The 20,480-nt window shown below is 43.8% G+C and overlaps 2 protein-coding genes across 2 annotated transcripts; one reads left to right on the top strand and one right to left on the bottom strand.

The window, feature by feature from the left end:
* Positions 1 to 424: 424 nt before the first annotated feature.
* LOC116063130 (arginase-1-like) lies at positions 425 to 14,320 on the top strand. The gene is made up of 5 exons (XM_031317989.2): positions 425 to 811; positions 1,293 to 1,387; positions 2,999 to 3,103; positions 12,681 to 12,817; positions 13,833 to 14,320. Exons 1-5 carry the CDS (start codon positions 425 to 427, stop codon positions 13,994 to 13,996), a joined length of 888 nt encoding a protein of 295 aa, XP_031173849.2. The 3' UTR covers positions 13,997 to 14,320.
* Positions 14,321 to 16,097: 1,777 nt separating this feature from the next.
* Positions 16,098 to 20,373, bottom strand: LOC118494225 (microfibril-associated glycoprotein 4-like). Its single transcript, XM_035997299.1, has 5 exons — positions 20,182 to 20,373; positions 18,434 to 18,472; positions 18,207 to 18,303; positions 16,743 to 16,910; positions 16,098 to 16,643 (listed from the first exon to the last, which is right to left on the bottom strand). Exons 1-5 carry the CDS (start codon positions 20,356 to 20,358, stop codon positions 16,390 to 16,392), a joined length of 735 nt encoding a protein of 244 aa, XP_035853192.1. The 5' UTR covers positions 20,359 to 20,373; the 3' UTR covers positions 16,098 to 16,389.
* Between the last annotated feature and the right edge of the window lie 107 nt (positions 20,374 to 20,480).

Genomic DNA, 20,480 nt, shown 5'->3' with positions numbered 1-20,480 from the left:
TTACATGTCCCCGTGTATATATATGCCGTCAAGAGCACGCCACACCTGTAGGTGGCGGTGTAACAATAAGCTCAAGCCCACGTTAGCCAATCAGAATCCAGAAAATAGCAACAACAGCAACGACTCACTTCCTCTCTCTCTCTCTCTCGGCTGCCTCAACCTCCGTTTGTCTCAGTTTACATGCAAACGTGCAAACAAAGTTTTCCAAAATCTCCACTTTGGCCGGAGTTTTTAGAAATAATCGTTTTCTGTGATTAAAAACGGGGGTTTTCGTGTAAATGAGAGGCCAAACCGCAGGAAAATATCTGCGTCTTCCCTTCGTGTAAACGGGGCTTGAATCTGGTCTGGCAGCTGCCTTCATCTGCGATCAATCAGGCCTTTTAAGCTGGAGGCAGCCTTCCTCGATTGGCCAATCAGTGGTGGCATGCCGCACCAATCAGCTTACTCCTCCAGGAACTGGGCGGGACTTCCTTTGTCCAACGACTCTTCAGCATGGGATGCCACAGCCTGCTTTGCATCTCACATATCACACTCTGTTAAACATACACATGAGGGTGCCGACGGCAGCCGTAACACACCATTGAAACCATTTAAAAAGCATGTGAGGGATGATGTTTCCATGACTACGCTCTGTCTCTGTGTGTTCATCAGTCTGGCCATCGGCTCCATTCACGGTCACGCTGCGGCGGTGGGAGATCTGAGTGTTGTGTGGGTCGATGCCCACGCCGACATCAACACGCCGCTGAGCTCGTACACCGGAAACATCCACGGGCAGCCTGTCTCCTACCTGCTGCACGAGCTGCACTCTAAGGTCTCTCTCTCTCACACACACACACTCTCACACACACACACACACACACACACACACACACAGTGCGTTTCACTATCTTTGTGGGGACCCGTCATTGACATAATGCATTCCCTAGCCCCTTACCCTAACCTTAACCATCACCACTAAATGCCTAACCTTAACCCTTACCCTCACCCTAACCATAACCTAATTCTAACCCTAATCCTAAAACCAAGTCTTAACCCTCAGACAGCCCTTTAAAGTTGTGGGGTCCAGCATTTTGGCCCCACCAGTATACTGGACTCCCGGTTTTTGGACCCCACAAATATAGTTAAACACGAACACACACAGTTTCTTTCTGTCTACCAAGCCGTAGCCGTGTAGATGCAGCCTGAAACGTTACCGTGTTTGTTTGCCAGACTAAATTGTTGACACATAGTTTTGTAACTGTTGTCCTGACGATGTTCCTGAAGTTCCCGTCTGCTGCTCTTTGTGTCCCCAGATTCCCATCCTGCCGAACTTCTCGTGGATCAAACCGTGTTTATCAGCCAAAGATCTCGTCTACATCGGCCTGAGAGACGTGGATCCAGCGGAGCAGTACGTGTGTGTGTGTGTGTGTGTGTATATATATATATATATATATATGCTGTCAAAATAACGCGTTAATTTCGATTAATTAATCTGAGAAAAAATAATGCGTTAAAAAAAATAACGCAGATTAATCCATTCCATATTGAGGTTTGACCCGGAGCCGTTCTAGCCTCCATTGGACTGTAAAATGAAGGAGGGAGACGAGAATGTGCTGCCTGGATCATTAACTGGAACATTTACTTGTAAAAATCTTCTTCCTGCCAACCCTGGCTACCGAAATCTGGAGCCACTGATATGTCTGCTCTTCTCTCTGGTGCTCTGAAGACGATACAGGAAACACAAACACCGCTGCACGTGATGCTAGTTAACACTATACTCAACAGCAGCTAACGTTAGCCTACCGCTAGCTAGTTAACACTATACTCAACAGCAGCTAACGTTAGCCTACCGCTAGCTAGTTAACACTATACTCAACAGCAGCTAATATTAGCCTACCGCTAGCTAGTTAACACTATACTCAACAGCAGCTAACGGTAGCCTACCGCTAGCTAGTTAACACTATACTCAACAGCAGCTAACGGTAGCCTACCGCTAGCTAGTTAACACTATACTCAACAGCAGCTAACGGTAGCCTACTGCTAGCTAGTTAACACTATACTCAACAGCAGCTAACGTTAGCCTACCGCTAGCTAGTTAACACTATACTCAACAGCAGCTAACGTTAGCCTACCGCTAGCTAGTTAACACTATACTCTACAGCAGCTAACGTTAGCCTACCGCTAGCTAGTTAACACTATACTCTACAGCAGCTAACGTTAGCCTACCGCTAGCTAGTTAACACTATACTCAACAGCAGCTAACATTAGCCTACCACTAGCTAGTTAACACTATACTCAACAGCAGCTAACGTTAGCCTACCGCTAGCTAGTTAACACTATACTCGACAGCAGCTAACATTAGCCTACCGCTAGCTAGTAGCTGGATTAAACACGGTTCCAATGCTGACAGCTAACGCTGAACGGTGTAGAGTGTGACTGTGTTTTACTGTAGAGGACTGTGACTCAACAGCGGGATGTAACAATCTGCAGCTGCCGAGCTGCCGTCGGAAAAACAATACAGACGGTGCGTTCAATGAAACTGGTAAACTACAACTTCGTGGTGCATTTGAAGTTATTGTAAATGTCCTCGGTGGTTGTTTTTGTCGTTCAACAGCAATTTACTAGTGAAATAAGTTATTGTTATACATTATTATTAAATCATTTAATTTTGACCATATGGCCTTAGCAATAAACAAGCCGTTCTTTAATGTCACCAACTGTTGTTTAGTACCCTTTGTTTTCTTTTTTTACAAAAGTATCGGTTCAGGCACCGTTAATTATGTATGCGATTAATTAATCACAGAGTCTGTAATTAATTAGATTAATTTTTTTTAATCGATTGACCACACACACACACACACTATATAAAGAAAATTCAAAGTTTCTGCACTTTTTTGGCACTTTCTCTATTGTGTGTGTGTTTGTCTTTTATTTGTCTTTATTATTATATATATTTTGGTTGTTTTTCTGGATGTTTTGGCTCTATTTTGGGTCTGACCAAGTGTTTTTATGTCCCCAGCTACATCCTGAAGCTCCTGGGGGTGAAGGTGTTTTCCATGTCCAAGGTGGATCAACTCGGCGTAGCTAAAGTCATGGAGGAGACGTGTGACTACCTCTCTGCCAAGTAATCAACGACTACCCAATCACTGGGACACAAAAAAATCACTTCCCGGTAGACAACTACACGCTAACGTTTTGGCTGCACTGAACGCGTAACGTATCTTTTAAAGCGTAACTCTCGCCAAAATGCAACCCAGGGTCTTTTTGTGAATCTGTCAAACTTTCGTTTAAAAGCATAATTAGGACGGAAGCACCACTTTTAAGATTGACCGTATTTTCGTTTTTGGTCAAATGGCCTTTTGAATGGGAGTGCTAGGGGTACTACTATGATCACATCAAAATCACTATGAAGGCTCGACACAACATGAGACTTTGCTCCAAGTATCACCAAGGGCTCTACACCTTAACCAAAGACTTGACAACATTGGTTGTGTTCATAGAGTTTACTAAAAAAGGTTTTAACAACTCACCGTAGCTATTGGTTTTTCCCATAGACGGTAAAATTAATGGACGCCGTGGACTTGCACCAGTGAAGGACATTAGAAGTCTCTTTCCCGGTGATGGCTGAGCGTTACTGAGCAGCCTCCAACTGAGCTTGAAGACGTAGATGTGACGTGAGCAACCTGTCTGAAAGTTGGAAGTCTTCTGGTAGCTGTGCCAAGAGAAATCTCAATCATTCCCAATCTAGCAGAGACGGAGAGCGTAGGTATATGTAAGGAGATAACATAGACACAGGCTAATTATTGATCACTAAAATGATAGTTAACATTAGGAATTAAAGTGGCCATATTCTTGTTACAATTGAGGCACAGAACGGACCCAAATGCAGAGTTCAACAAAAAGGCTTATTAAATGATAGAAAATGGGGAAGGTAGTGGGGAGGTGGATGCCAAAACAAGAGTGTAGACACGAGGCCTGGGGGAAGGATGACGAGGGACTCAAGGGGAAAACCTAGGATGGCGAGGGACTCAGGGGCAGAAACTAGTATGGCGAGGAGCAAAACCTAGGAGGGCGAAGGACTCAGGGGATAGGATGGTGAGAGAGCTAGCCAGGATAGGATGGTGAGGGAGCTTACTGAGGATAGGATGGTGAGGGAGCTTACTGACGATAGGATGGTGAGGGAGCTTACTGAGGATAGGATGGTGAGGGAGCTTACTGACGATAGGATGGTGAGGGAGCTTACTGACGATAGGATGGTGAGGGAGCTTACTGACGATAGGATGGTGAGGGAGCTTACTGACGATAGGATGGTGAGGGAGCTTACTGAGGATAGGATGGTGAGGGAGCTTACTGACGATAGGATGGTGAGGGAGCTTACTGAGGATAGGGGAAACAGGGCCGAGGGAACCGAGGAGGAGGCACTGGAATCCGGGGAACAGGTGAGTTGAGGAGGGGGTGGCTGGAAGTAGGAGCGGAGGCCGGACGGAGCAGAAACGGAGGCAGGGTAGAGCAGGGAGCCGTGAGAGGGGGACCGGATGGTGATTCCAGCTGACTGGATGCGGGAGGAAGGTGTGGAGCAGATGACTGCAGGGAAAAACAGGAGGAGAGGTAAGGACAGGCACAGGGTAACGACAGGTAAAGTAACAACTGTTTAGAGCGTGCGCTTGTATCTAGTGTCACTAGAGTGGCAGAGACAATGATCCAGCAAAGATTGTGAGTGGAGCCGGGGTTGAAGTACTGAGCTTGATTGTAGATAGCTGGCAGGTGTGTGTGGCAGGGGAGGTGATTGTGAAATAAGGGACAGGTGAGCGTCGTCAACTGGCAGCAGGCAGGAGCAGATGGGAGGAGGGAAAACACAGGAGGCACAGGGAGAAGCAGGACCAACAGAAAAAACACACAAAAAGGACTAGAAAACTAGAAACAAAAACCCCAACCACGACAATTATGCTCATTTTCAGGTTCATAATTGTAATTTAAGATTGTACCAGAATAGGTTTACATGGTTTAATTTAAAAAAAACCTCCATATTTTAGTTGTACTGCACATTGCTGCAGCTCCTCTTTTCACCCTGTGTTCAGGTCTCTGTTGTAGCTACAGAGTGAGACCTCTCACTGCTGTAACATCTTTGTTGGCAGTCGCACATGCTCAGTAGCTAGGTAAGATCACACGCTCGGTAGCTAGGTAAGATCACACGCTCAGTAGCTAGGTAAGATCACATGCTCAGTAGCTAGGTAAGATCACATGCTCAGTAGCTAGGTAAGATCACACGCTCAGTAGCTAGGTAAGATTACATGCTCAGTAGCTAGGTAAGGATTACATGAGCTAGCTAGCTGTTTCTCCAACTTCAGCAGTACAAGGCAGGATTAGCCGGAAGACTTCTTCTAAACGAGGGCACACTTCCAACTTTGTGTGAATACCTGCAGAACAGGGACATGGAAGTAGTTCTTTTGTAGATTAGGGTGAACTAGTGTGTGTTGTAGCAGTGTTTTGCTATTGAGAACGAGAGGGCTAACCGCTAGCATGGTTCAGCCCCCCCATTTTGGCTAGTGACGTAGAAAGCTGTGCAGATTTTGACCAGCTCACCCAGAGACTGAAGGCAGGACACATTCAGAAACCGTATCTCACTCAAAACAGCATGGAGGTTTTTTTTTACAAGTTTGTATGTGTGTAGAAGCACCAGAGACACAAAATAACACCCCAAATCCCAGAAAAAGTGATTTTTTCATAATATGGGTACTTTAAACTTAAACAGCTAATGTAAGTCCAAACTGCCTGAGAGCTTCTCCTGTACTATACGGTAATTCCTCTACTATGAGACAGTAAGTCTCGTGGTTATGACCCAATCGTTAGCCTATTTTTATAAAAACGTCTGCTACGGAGCCATAACGTGAGGTACAAGGTAATGGAGCCTTTTATACATTGTCGTGTTTCTTTAGAAATAAACAATGGACAAATAGAGTCTTTAAACTCTTCAGATGTAAAGTTATTCTCTGTCAAAGTGACGTCAGAATGAATGGCAGTCAATGGGATGCTAACGGGAGGTGATGGCTTGGTAGCATCAAAATAGCGCCATAGGAGGTACGCGTTGCGGAGGCTGGCTTACCCCCTTGGTTTTTCCGCTCACCGCCATCTTGCCAGTAAAAATTGTCGATCTCCGAATGAACGCATGTATTGATTTTTTCAACTACGAGGTCAATACTGTTTTTCACTAACGACAAAACAACTAATTATCCGTGCATTTATATGGAACTAAGCTTTAGGAGCTTTCCATCTTTACTCTCCTCCCTGTTACGTTGCAGTCAAAAGGCCATTTGACCGAAAATGAAAATACGGTCTTAAAAGTGGCGTTTCCGTCCTAAATATGCTTTTAAGCGAAAGTTTGACTCGGGTACATTCACAAAAAGAACCTAGGATGCATTTTGGCGAGAGTTAACGCTTTAACCGTCTCCACCTGCAGCGCCACATGGCGTAGGATTGTGCGAGTCACAGCGAGACGGAGAGCTTCCTCTCTGGGATTGTTGTTGTTTCTTCAGTTTTTGGAGCCGGCACAGAGCTGTGAAACATCAACCTACTGTCAGCTGTTATCAGAGGAAACAAGAAAGAAAAACAGAAACTCTCCAAACCAAACTGCCAACACGCTCACTGACAGTCATTCACGTTTCCTGTAGAGATGTCCCGATACCGATATCAGTATCGGTATTGCCTCTGATACTGCCTAAAACGCTGGTATCGGTACCAGGAACTACTGGAGTTTATGCACCGATCCGATACCACGTAATAAAGCCCGAAAGAAAATCTACGTTAAAGTATTTTATTTATGTTCTTTTTCCGTTAACTGACTGTCAAACTGGATAATATAAGAAAGTTCTGTGCCGTTGATTGTTTGTGTTTAACCTGAGCCAGACCGACAACAAAGACAGAAATCATATCATCCATACAGGGATAGTAGTATACAGCTGTTATACATCATATCATCATACAGGGATAGTAGTATACAGCTGTTATACATCATATCATCCATACAGGGATAGTAGTATACAGTTGATAAAACATAATAAAATATATGACACACTGGTATCGGCCGATACGCAAGTTCAGGTATCAGAATCGGTATCTGGAAGCAAAAAATGGTATCGGACCATCTCTAGTTTCCTGTATATCGGTAGTTTAATTTAAAAAGAAATAAAGACACTTTATGATCCATTTCTGTGTGAAAGAGCTGCACACACCTCACGTAAAATATATAAAAGAAGACTGTCCTGTTTCTACGCTTGTAGAGCAGATCTCTGCAGAGCAGACGCTGCACTAGGCTGCTCTCTGTCCGCTGGAAACAGCTTCATAGATTATAGAGGAAGAGTGTTAGAGCATCCGCTCCACAGACATTATGCTGCAACGTAGCCGGCCCGTTGTATTACACAGATAGTTTTATGACTTTCGAAGTGCATTGTGCTCGATCTGACAACTTTTGCCGGCCATGGAGGTTGGCTTTGGGAGTATAGAAGTAACTTTTTTTCGACATTTGTTACTTTGGTCTGAACTGGACTTTATGCTGCGTTCCAGACACAATTTTTAGCCCGTACGTTACAACTTCAAGTCAAGACTCACGACTTGGTAGCGTTCCAGGCAAGTTAAGCTAGCGGCTACCTAATGTTGACGTTAGCTAGCGCTAGCTGATACTAACGATTTCTTGTCGGCGACATATTTTGGACTTCATTTAATAAACATAACCTGTAGTAGTCCACAATCGTATGTGTATTATTTTGATTACAATGTGCGGAATTACTTTACGTTGCCTATTTATGTATATTTATTTCTATTTCTCACTGTTCCGTGTTCTCCCCACAGAAAGGGCAACCCAGTATACAAAGGATATTACTCGGTATTCCACGTTTGTTTGTTTATTTTTTCACAAAGGGTAACCAGGTAATAAACCTGAAATAATAAGAAATGCAATGTTTCAATTTTCATGTGCATACTACAAACATCACAGCTCCCCAGTTCTTTACCTAAATAGCCTAATAACAATAAGCAACATCACCTTATCATGGAACCATCACCTTATTGTGGTGGAGAGGTTTGTGTGTCCCTATGAACCTGAGGGCTGTGTTGTCTGGAGCTTTGTGCTCCTGGTAGGGTCTCCCAAGGCAAAGTGGTCTCAGGGGAGGGGCCAGACAAAGAATGGTTCAAAAACCCTATGAAAAAAACGAGGTAGAGATGGAGTGACCCTGCCCGGAGAAAGCCCGGGGCCCCCGTCTGGAGCCAGGCCCAGATGGAGGGCCCGTCAGCGAGCGCCTGGTGGCCAGGTTTGCCACGGAGCCCGGCCGGGCACAGCCCGAAAAAGCTACGTGCCACCTCTCTCTCCAACCCATGGGCCCACCACCTGTGGGAGGAACCGCTGGGGTCGGGTGCGCTGCCACCTGAGCGGCGCCACCTGAGCGCCGCTACGTTGGAGTTCACCCCGGTGGACGAGAGGGTCGCCTCCCTACGCCTGCGGGTTGTGGGGGGGAAAACTCTGACTGTTGTTTGTGCGTATGCACCAAACAAGAGCTCGGAGTATTCGGCCTTCTTGGAGACCTTGAATGGAGTCCTGTATGGGGCTGCAGTGGGGGACTCCATAGTTCTGCTGGGGGACTTCAACGCGCACGTGGGAAATGATGGAGACACATGGAGAGGCGTGATTGGGAGGAACGGCCTCCCTGATCTAAACCAGAGTGGTTGTTTGTTGTTGGACTTCTGTGCTAGTCATGGATTGTCTATAACGAACACCATGTTCGAACATAGGGATGCTCATAAGTGTACTTGGTACCAGAGCACCCTAGGCCAAAGGTCAATGATCGATTTTATAATCGTTTCATCTGATCTGAGGCCGTATGTTTTGGACACTCGGGTGAAGAGAGGGGCAGAGCTGTCAACTGATCACCATCTGGTGGTGAGTTGGGTCAGAGGGTGGGGGAAGACTCTGGACAGACCTGGTAAGCCCAAACGGGTAGTGCGGGTAAATTGGGAACGTCTGGAGGTGGCCCCTGTCCGACAGACTTTCAACTCACACCTCCGGCGGAGCTTTTCGTGCATCCCTGTGGAGGCTGGGGGCATTGAACCCGAGTGGACAATGTTCAAAGTTTCCATTGCTGAAGCTGCAGCGGGGAGCTGTGGTCTTAGGGTCTTAGGTGCCTCAAGGGGCGGTAACCCACGAACACCGTGGTGGACACCGGTGGTCAGGGAAGCCGTCCGACTGAAGAAGGAGTCTTTCTGGGATATGTTATCCCAGAGGACTCCGGAGGCAGTTGCAAGGTACCGAAGGGCTGAAGCCTCTGCCGTGAAAGAGGCAAAGCAGCGGGTGTGGGAGAAGTTCGGAGAAGACATGGAGAAGGACTTTCGGTCGGCACCAAGGTGCTTCTGGAAAACCGTTCGCCACCTCAGGAGGGGGAAGCGGGGAACAATCCAAGCTGTGTACAGTAAGGATGGGAAGCTGTTGACCTCAACTGAGGAGGTAATAGGGCGGTGGAAGGAGCACTTTGAGGAACTCCTAAATCCGACTAATACGCCCTCTATGGTAGAGGCAGAGCTGGAGGATGATGGGGGATTGTCGTCAATTTCCCTGGTGGAAGTTGCTGAGGTAGTTAAACAACTCCACAGTGGCAAAGCCCCAGGGATTGATGAGATCCGTCCAGAAATGCTTAAAGCTCTGGGTGTGGAGTGGTTGTCTTGGTTGACACGCCTCTTCAACATTGCGTGGAAGTCGGGGACGGTGCCTCAGGAGTGGCAGACCGGGGTGGTGGTTCCCCTTTTCAAAAAGGGGGACCAGAGGGTGTGTGCCAATTACAGGGGTATCACACTTCTCAGCCTCCCCGGTAAAGTCTACTCCAAGGTGCTGGAAAGGAGGGTTCGGTCGATAGTCTAACCTCAGGTTGAAGAGGAACAATGCGGATTCCGTCCTGGTCGTGGAACAACGGACCAGATCTTTACTCTCGCAAGGATCCTGGAGGGAGCCTGGGAGTATGCCCAACCGGTCTACATGTGCTTTGTGGATCTGGAGAAGGCGTATGACCGGGTCCCCCGGGAGATACTGTGGGAGGTGCTGCGGGAGTATGGGGTGAGGGGGTCCCTTCTCAGGGCCATCCAATCTCTGTACGACCAAAGCGAGAGCTGTGTCCGGGTTCTCGGCAGTAAGTTGGACTCGTTTCAGGTGAGAGTTGGCCTCCGCCAGGGCTGCGCTTTGTCACCAATCCTGTTTGTAGTATTTATGGACAGGATATCGAGGCGTAGTCGGGGTGGAGAGGGGTTGCAGTTTGGTGAGCTGGGGATCTCATCGCTGCTTTTTGCGGATGATGTGGTCCTGATGGCATCATCGGCCTGTGACCTTCAGCACTCACTGGATCGGTTCGCAGCCGAGTGTGAAGCGGCCGGGATGAGGATCAGCACCTCTAAATCTGAGCCATGGTTCTCAGCAGGAAACCGATGGAGTGCCTTCTCCAGGTAGGGAATGAGTCTTTACCCCAAGTGAAGGAGTTCAAGTACCTTGGAGTCTTGTTCGCGAGTGAGGGGACAATGCAGCGGGAGATTGGTCGGAGAATCGGCGCAGCGGGTGCGGTATTACACTCAATTTATCGCACCGTTGTGACGAAAAGAGAGCTGAGCCAGAAGGCAAAGCTCTCAATCTACCGGTCAGTTTTCGTTCCTACCCTCACCTATGGTCATGAAGGCTGGGTCATGACCGAAAGAACGAGATCCAGGGTACAAGCGGCCGAAATGGGTTTCCTCAGGAGGGTGGCTGGCGTCTCCCTTAGAGATAGGGTGAGAAGCTCAGTCATCCGTGAGGAGCCCAGAGTAAAGCCGCTGCTCCTTCGCGTCGAAAGGAGCCAGTTGAGGTGGTTCGGGCATCTGGTAAGGATGCCCCCTGGGCGCCTCCCTAGGGAGGTGTTCCAGGGACGTCCAGCTGGGAGGAGGCCTCGGGGAAGACCCAGGACTAGGTGGAGGGATTATATCTCCAACCTGGCCTGGGAACGCCTTGGGATCCCCCAGTCGGAGCTGGTTAATGTGGCTCGGGAAAGGGAAGTTTGGGGTCCCCTGCTGGAGCTGCTACCCCCGCGACCCGTTACCGGACAAGCGGAAGAAGATGGATGGAACAATAAGCAACAAAATAAATAACATTAATCAAATAAATATATAATATTATTATTAATAATATACTATAATAACAATAATACTAATTTCTTAATTTTCATGTACACGCTTCACACTTCAAACATTCATGTAAGTCCTACCAAAACCTATGCAAGATGCATGCAGTATTTCTGCTAGCAGCTGGAAACTACAGCTCCCAAAATGCCCCGCGGTAAACCAGGAAGTACAACGTTACTTACGTTAAACACCGATCCACGATTCATACTTCAGACATTTATAAAGCTAAAGAAAGTAAACACGAATGGACACGTATGGTGCAAAAAAGTTATAAGTCTAAATGTTAGCTTTATGTCCCACAGCTTCGCCACCTCGTCAACTTATAACTTTGGAGCATAGCGTTATCTTTAACGTGCAACGGACGTAAACACAGTACAACATAGCATGGCGACAGTAGACAAAATGAAGCGTACATCATAAAAGCAGACAAGAAAACATATGAAATTAAGAGAGCTTACTAAGAATCTCGCGCTTCCTTTTCACGTAGTAATCACCGGTCGCATGTACTCACAGCACCCCCCTCTTAAAGAGGCACTACACTATTGGGCTGCTAAACTGCAAACATTTTTTCATAAGTGTTACTTTCGGCATTTGTAGCTCTGGTTTAAGGTAAACATTTGATTAAACATGTAAATAACAAATAACAAAACTTCACAAATGACAAAACTCCACAGAAAACACCACACCGTTAATCAGCGGCGTCTGTACAGCATCAACAGGGGGCGCCATTGTTGTTTATGTGTGTGTGACGTCAAAAACTGTAACTGGGAGTACAACGATGTGGTACGAGTTTACGAGTAGTAAGTTACGGGTTTGACTGCCGTTCCAGGGCATTTTCACGGGTAGAAGGTTATGAAAACATGAGTTACGTGATGCCCCCCATGATAAACCCCACCCCCTCCCCCAACCATCTTGTCAGTGATTGGCTGGAACGTGGTTTGTTGTATTTTGGTGCACAGCCTGTGCCTCTAATGTTTGTTTGACGTTTACGACCCCTGTGTTGTCTCCCGAGACCGGGCTTTTTCACGGTGTGTTCAGCGGGCAGGCAGCTAGCGGATCAAGGAGAGATGACTACCATTTGAGACAAAAATGAAATTGTGCTGAAACCATGCAGGAACTCATAGTGCACCTTTAAAGACAGCTTCACTTCACGAAGAAAGAGACTTTTTACACAAAATATTCAAGGTTTTCTTAAAATATTTTCACTTTTTTCAACAAATATGTGACTTATTTTTTCAAATTTTTACTTTTCTGAAAATATAAAAATTTTTCCTCTAAATATTTATCTTTTTAGCTAAAAAAAAAATCGTTTTTCTTAAAATTTTTAAACTTCGTTTCTCAAAATGTTCAACTTTTTTGAAAACAGGTTACAGGTTGCCTGGAACGCAGATTTATTTTAGGGCTGTGAGATAGCCACGCCCCCTTTATTTGAATATACAAAGTGGGAATAAATTTAGAATATTCCTCTGAAATAAATGAAATGTTTTTGTTTTTTTTATTAATTATTTTTTTTTCTACAGAGTGAAGAAACCGATCCACCTGAGCTATGACATCGATGCCATCGACCCCTCTGTTACCCCGGCAACAGGGACACCTGTAGTCGGAGGGCTCACCTACAGAGAGGGAGTCTACATCGCCGAACACCTCGGTCAGACAGGTACCAACGCTGAAGCTACGCTTTCATTTAACCTTTGTGTTGTCTTCCCGTCTACTAAGCAAAGTTTTTCTGGGTCAAAACTTTATATTAAAACTAGGGCTGTCAATCGATTAAAAAAATTAATCTAATTCATTACAGACTCTGTGATTAATGAATCGAAATTAATCGCATACATAATTAACGGTGCCTGAACCGATACTTTTTAAGAAAGTAAAAAAAGAAAAGAAAACAAAGGGTACTAAACAACAGTTGGTGACATTAAAGAACGGCTTGTTTATTGCTAAGGCCATATGGTCAAAATTAAATGATTTAATAATAATGTATAACAATAACAATAATAACTTATTTCACTAGTAAATTGCTGTTGAACGACAAAAACAACCACCAAGGACATTTACAATAACTTCAAATGCACCACGAAGCTGTAGTTTACCAGTTTCATTGAACGCACCGTGTGTGTTGTTTTTCCGACGGCAGCTCGGCAGCTGCAGATTGTTACATCCCGCTGTTGAGTCACAGTCCTCTACAGTAACACACAGTCACACTTTACACCGTTCAGCGTTAGCTGTCAGCATTTTAACCGTGTTTAATCCAGCTACTAGCTAGCGGTAGGCTAACGTTAGCTGCTGTAGAGTATAGTGTTAACTAGCTAGCGGTAGGCTAATGTTAGCTGCTGTCGAGTATAGTGTTAACTAGCTAGCGGTAGGCTAACGTTAGCTGCTGTCGAGTATAGTGTTAACTAGCTAGCGGTAGGCTAACGTTAGCTGCTGTCGAGTATAGTGTTAACTAGCTAGCGGTAGGCTAACGTTAGCTGCTGTCGAGTATAGTGTTAACTAGCTAGCGGTAGGCTAACGTTAGCTGCTGTAGAGTATAGTGTTAACTAGCTAGCGGTAGGCTAACGTTAGCTGCTGTAGAGTATAGTGTTAACTAGCTAGCGGTAGGCTAACGTTAGCTGCTGTCGAGCATAGTGTTAACTAGCTAACAGCCCTAAATGTCCCCTGTGCCCGTCCTGCAGGTCTTCTGTCGGCAGTGGACATGGTGGAGGTGAATCCTCTGAGGGGTCAAAGTGACGAGGATGTCCGGTCCACAGTCAGCACGGCGGTGGATCTGCTGCTCGGATGTTTCGGACGCCTCCGTGAGGGAAACCACTCACTGGATTACCGCCTGCCCGAGCCTTGACAGCGGACAACGCTGAAGTCTCTGACTGAACTGATGGACGGCTGAACGTCTTTGATCAACTGCAGGACGTAAAGGGACAATCAGATATTAACTTCAGAGATGATTAAACTCCTGTAATGTGATGTCAGAGTGCAAGTGCAAGCTTGTGTATAAACCAAAGAAACAAAGATTTTCCTGTGGATGAAGCGCTTGCTCTCAGGAATTTTAAAAACATAAAAAGCACAAATTATGTAATTTATTGATTAATCTACTGTGTCAAGTATCTTTTTGATTAATTATTTAGTCTATAAATTATCAGAAAAGAAGAAAAACATTCAAGAGTGACCTGTTCAGATGGATTGTTTTTATCCAAAAGCCAAAGATATTTAGTTATTGTGATTCAGGTTTTGCTGTGAGAAGCATGAGAAGAGTGCATTGCAGTAATCTAACTGGGACGGACTGAACGCAGGTATGACTGTGTTTCCTAATTGGATGAAACCGGTTTGGATGAATCAATTAACCCTTGTGTTGTCCTCGGGTCATATTTGACCCATTTTCAAAGTTTTTTATGTCAGAAATATGGGTTTCTTACAACTAAATTGCCCAAAAAATAATTTGGATGCATGCATGTTGTATGGAAGGCATACAACATTCTTCGCAGGTAAAATTAATGATTATTTCCATTGAATTTTGAGTGTTTTATTCAATTTATAGCATTTGAAAAATGTTTTTAAATGGTTTTAAATAATTCATAACTTCTGCTTTTTTAACTCAAAAATTAGGTATAATGTCATTTAAATTAAGGTTATTGACCATGAATAAAATAAAGCGTTGAAAAAAGTGACAACATCATCAAAAATAGCAACAAAATGTTGGGAAAAGTGCTAAAAAAAGTTAATTTTGACCTGGAAGGACACCAAGTTAATGGTTGACAGGAGGACAACACAAGGGATGAAATGAATGCAGGTATGACTGTGTTTCCTAATTGGATGAAAAATTGAGGTGTTTGTGAAAGATAATTCCTTGATTTATGCAAATGTTTGTAATATTAGATGAGAGGGGACTTAGACGGGAAGAAATATGATTTTGTGATCAATCTCGACCTAGGGCTGCCCGATTAAGGAAAAAATAATCACAATTTTTTTGATCAGTATTAAAATCTAAATAATTCAACACGATTACTCTTTGACTTTCTGAAAGATGTTGCATTTGTTGAAGTTAAACAACAGTGAAACAAATCAACAGTGAAAACACCCTAAACTGTGACATTTCCCTACATACTTTTATAATCTGAAAAAATTGTAATAAAATACATTCATGCTGTTGAAAACATTACTAAGAATTTAGATTTTCCTAATAGTGAGTTCAGCACAGCTCTCCCTCTCTACACTTAAAATTAAATAGAAAGACAAGCACAGGAAGTTACAACTGAACTCATAAGGACACAGTCGAATGTGTTATTGTCTAAAAATAAATCTAACAAACACTCTGAAAAACTATTCAAACTAAAATAAAATAAAATCCAAATGCTAAAATATAAATGTTTGAATTTGAAAATTAGTCCAGACAGAAAGACACAGGAGACAAAGTGAAGACATGAGATCATCTTAATGCTCAGCTTCTTATTTATTGTCACCGTACAGCAGATAAAGATTCACATTAGAGTTTCAAACCTCCACCAAACATCACCTGGCTGTCCTGAACTACAAAGATGGTTTCATACTTTTCATTTAGGTTTTACAGACTCTTTTGGAATCATGTTAGCAGTTCATGCAGTGATATACACCTGATCAGACTATATATGCGTTTCCATTTAAAGATTATGGGCCCTACTTTCCTGCTGCAGCCGCCCAACTGGAGACACAACTGACTTTTCTTAAACTAGGGCTACACAATATATATATATATATATATATATATATATATATATATATATATATATATATTTTTTTTTTTATCAACTTGCACAATAAACACATCGTTAAAGGCTGCGACATATCGCGAAAGTAAAATGTAACTTTCATTATTTTTTTAGTGCTGCCGTTTATATTCAATTCAATGTTCAATTTGTTCAATAAAAGAATGTTGGAAATGGTTGTTTTTGTTGTTTTAAATCAATTTTAGTAGAATACTGAAAGCAGCAGAACTGAGAACACTTTAATATCTGTTTATTTATCGGAAGTGATATCGTTATCACCATATTCTACAACTTATCACATGTTTCTCATATTGTGCAGCTCTACTTTAAACCACCACAGACGGTATAAAGAATTACAAACGTCAGTTGGTTTTCTTGTGCTGGTGCCCAGTTTCAGGAAAATAAGACATATTGTGAGATTAAATGCTTAATGAGAGAAAGAGAAAGAAATCAGAAGCGATAAGCTGATATTCTGCTGGACGTTGGTCCTGGAGAACTACAGCACAGGACGGATCTTCATGCTGATGGTCTTCAGGGAGTAGTTATAACCTTTCCAATAGTACCAATCCACTCCAACGTAATTGATAGTCTTGTCATACCCCCAACGATAAACGCCGTTCGGGTTTGCATAGTGACAGCCGTTGAACCAGAACGCCCCCAGGTTTAATTTGGCACAGTTCCCAGACCAGTTGTCCTGGTCTTTGTCAAAGGTGGTGAACTTCATTCCGTTGTGATAACTCAGGGAGTCTCCTACAGAAACAGTGTTTGTCAAAAAGTATATGAGACTATTTGTGAAAAAATTATAAAACATTATATATGAATGATAGAAAAAAACATCAACACACTCACCTGCCCCTCCGTTAATGAATCCAGACACACTCAGCACAAATCCCCCATGTTCTGCACCGACGGAGAACGAAGAGTACCGAGCGAACACTTTTTTTCCATCAAAGTCCTCCATGTCGACCAGCAGCTCAGTCTTTCTTTTTTCTGTCAGGTAGTAGATGTTGTTGAGACCTACACACACACACACACACACACACACACACACACACACACACACACACACATCCACACCCACACACACACACACACACACACACACACACACACACATCCACATCCACACACACACACACACACACACACACACACACACACACACACATCCACATCCACACACACACACACACACACACACACACACACACACACACACACACACACACACATCCACACACACACACACACACACACACACACACACACACACACATCCACACACACACACACACACACACACACACACACACACACACACACACACACATCCATCCACACACACACACACACACACACACACACACACACACACATCCACATCCACACACACACACACACACACACACACACACACACACACACACATCCACACACACACACACACACACACACACACACACACACACACACACACACACACACACACACACACATACACACACACACACACACACACACACACACACACACACACACACACACACACACACACACACACACATTTATGGCGCTTACCCACTGCTAGTACCAGCTTGGCTCTGCTTGACCGCAGTGCCCCATCCTTCATTTTCCATTGCAGATTTAGTACCGCCCCATGCGTGAGGCGAGAGTGGCTGGTTGTCATAGCCACGCCACAGAAAACTGCCGTGACCTAACGCGATACACACACAGAACGTTGAAGGTGTGTTGTTTTTGATTCTCGGCATGTTTGCCAGAAGACACATTTTGTTTCAAAAGAAGCTGGAGGCAGCAAAAAAAAACACAGCTGGCTAAACTATTTAAAAATGGCGGATTTGTTCAGGACACCCCCGTCTGTCGCTAGCAATGATGACGCAGTGATTAGTTACGATTCTTTCCGAGCAATCAGTAGTCTGCAGGTTTTCACGTCAACTTTTTAGTATCGCCTCAGCTCGCTGGGAACCTCAACGGAGGTGATACTAAAACAAGGTAAGTGTTGGCAGGTAACAGGGACTTGTTTTCATGTTGAAAAACCAAAAAAGGCGAGTAGAGTCGAGGCGAGTCGAGGTACCTTGTAAAGGAAAATTGCCATCATACATGTGTGCAAATTAGTACCAGTTTAATATCTTGCACAGATGTGTAGTAAATTCAGGAAGATAACAAACTGATCTAAGGACTAACGGTTTTTTGGTCAAAGTTCCATTTCGGGAGTTACTCAACAGAATTTAACGTGTGAACTTAATGAACAGATACTTCTATGAAGTCATGACTTAGTTTGGTTTAATCTCTCACCGAGCCAGTACTCTCCAGCAGGGTTACCAAAGCCGGCCTTGTATTGATCCCAGCCCCTGTAGAAGTTCACCGTGCCGTCCATCCTCCTCTGGATCACCTGGGGGGACGGGATGGGGGGTTAACTAGCTAAACACACAAGATATCTGACAGATCATGTTTCCAGACAACAAGGTTTTTACTGGAATGTGATTTGATGTAAAGGTCCAACGGGTTGGCTGAATACTCACCGTCCACCGTCCTCCTTCTGAAGTCATGTCACAGTACACCTACACACAAACACATTCATCAGTAAATGTGATAATTTAGTGGTTTAAATTTGTGAGCACGGCCGCACAGAATCTGTGGATGCAGAATTTTCATTTGAATTTACAGAAATTAAAATAAAACTCAATAACACGAATTACCGTGCCTAAACATAACCAATCCAACTAACGAAGGCAACAAATATTAGCCAATCAGATATAGAGTAGGGCAGGACATTCCTTTGCATCCTAGGAAACGCACGTTTGCATCCCGGGTACTAGGGCTGTTCATTTAATCGAAAGCTTTGACTGTGATTTCGATATTGGCTCCTAACGATCACAAACACAATGTTATCTTGTCCAACCAATCATTTGTATATCAAAATAACTAATAAAAACAAACATATCAGACAACTGAACACCTGAACAAACATCAGAGAATCAATAATCGAATGTATGCAGATGGTGCAGTCATTTTTACAAAAGACATCCAAGAAGCCGCCTTAATTCTTACACCTGCCCATAACCACCGTCCTCCTTCTGAAGTCATGTCACAGTACACCTACACACAAACACATTCATCAGTAAATGTGATAATTTAGTGGTTTAAATTTGTACATTAAGTTTACACTAATGAGCACGGCAACACGGAATCTGTGGATGCAGAATTTTCAGCAGAATTTACAGAAATTAAAATAAAACTCAATAACACGAACTACAGTGCCTAAAGCTAACCAATCCAACTAATGAAGGCAACAAATACTAACCAATCAGATGAAGAGTAGGGCGGGACATTCCTTTGCCATCCTAGGAAACGCATGTTTGCATCCCGGGTACTAGGGCTGTGCAATTAATTGAACATTTTGACTGTGATTTTTATTTTGGCTCCTAACGATCACAAACACAATGTAATCGATAAAAAACTATTATTTTGCAGAAGCTTCCATCTTGTAATTTTGCAAACAGAGTCTGTGCAGTAGTGATCGGGCAGTATCAAAGTCTTGCCCAACCAATCGTTTGTATAGCAAAATAACTAATAAAAACAAACTTGAAAAAGTGTAATCAGGACTAGCTTAAATCACAGAAACTATCTTTATTCATTACTTCTACTGTTACCTGATGTGTTGAAAAAAAATCAATATTCAAATGTATGCAGATGATTTAGTCATTTTTACAAAAGACATCCAAGAAGCCTCCTTAATTCTTATGCAATGACACATGTTCAAGATTGGCTTATTAATTCAAGTCTTTTATAGAATACCAAAAAGATCTTTGTAAATCTGTGTGTATGATGTTTACAAAACAACCAGTAGAGGTGACACGTAGAGGGGAGGAGCTTGACATTGTAATTGCGTTCAAGTATCTTGGGGTCACATTGGACTCCACATTAAGCTTTAAAAGTCACCTGAAGAAAGGTTTCAAATATGCTTGTTTTATGTTCAAGGCTCTGTATGGCCTTGCCCCACGTCCTTTAAATTAAATCAATAAAAAGATGTCTGACAGCAGCATTGGCACCAGGGTGCACCACATTTGGACAAACTGTGCTGTCTGTATGAGGGATGTAAATATTGGAATTGCCTCCCACGTGCAATAAGGGAGTGTCCTAAATATTCTACTTGTAAGACTCAGCTCAAACAATGGCTTAAAGGCAGGGTTGGTAACTTTTTTCCTATATACACTTTTTAATATACTGTTTAAAATGATCTTTACACCCTGACAACCCCGAATTGTACCTCGATAGGAAACCAATCTCGAGTGGGATAGATGGTGTACACTCCACTGGGTTTGCTTTTGTCTTGCTGATAGATGGCACTGCAGTCCACCGGTCCGAGGAGCTGCCAGCAGCTGGTCAACAGTGGAGCCAGCAGGAGGAGGAAGACTGAAACCAGCTGGAACAGAAGAGATGTCATTTTGACTGAGGTTTGAATCGTACAAAGTGTTTTAACTAGGGCTGTCAGCCTTAACATGTTAATCGCGATGCGATTAAGGGCCGACGCGATTCATTTTTTTTTAATCGCATTAATCGCATTCC

Source organism: Sander lucioperca, chromosome 22 (genome assembly GCF_008315115.2).
Source record: "Sander lucioperca isolate FBNREF2018 chromosome 22, SLUC_FBN_1.2, whole genome shotgun sequence".
NCBI classification, from domain to species: domain Eukaryota; kingdom Metazoa; phylum Chordata; class Actinopteri; order Perciformes; family Percidae; genus Sander; species Sander lucioperca.
The sequence above is the reverse complement of the archived record's forward strand: the minus strand, read 5'-3'. Positions and strand labels throughout refer to the sequence as shown.

Excerpts from the sequence above, each read along its gene's own strand:
- LOC116063130 (XM_031317989.2), top strand. The coding sequence starts at position 425 with ATGCCGCACCAATCAGCTTACTCCTCCAGGAACTGGGCGGGACTTCCT. Across the intron at positions 812-1,292 it reads TGCACGAGCTGCACTCTAAG|ATTCCCATCCTGCCGAACTT; the intron begins GTCTCTCTCTCT and ends TTGTGTCCCCAG. Across the intron at positions 1,388-2,998 it reads GACGTGGATCCAGCGGAGCA|CTACATCCTGAAGCTCCTGG; the intron begins GTACGTGTGTGT and ends TTATGTCCCCAG.
- LOC118494225 (XM_035997299.1), bottom strand. The coding sequence starts at position 20,358 with ATGACATCTCTTCTGTTCCAGCTGGTTTCAGTCTTCCTCCTCCTGCTG. Across the intron at positions 18,473-20,181 it reads GAGATTGGTTTCCTATCGAG|GTGTACTGTGACATGACTTC; the intron begins GTACAATTCGGG and ends GTTTGTGTGTAG. Across the intron at positions 18,304-18,433 it reads CAGAAGGAGGACGGTGGACG|GTGATCCAGAGGAGGATGGA; the intron begins GTGAGTATTCAG and ends CCGTCCCCCCAG.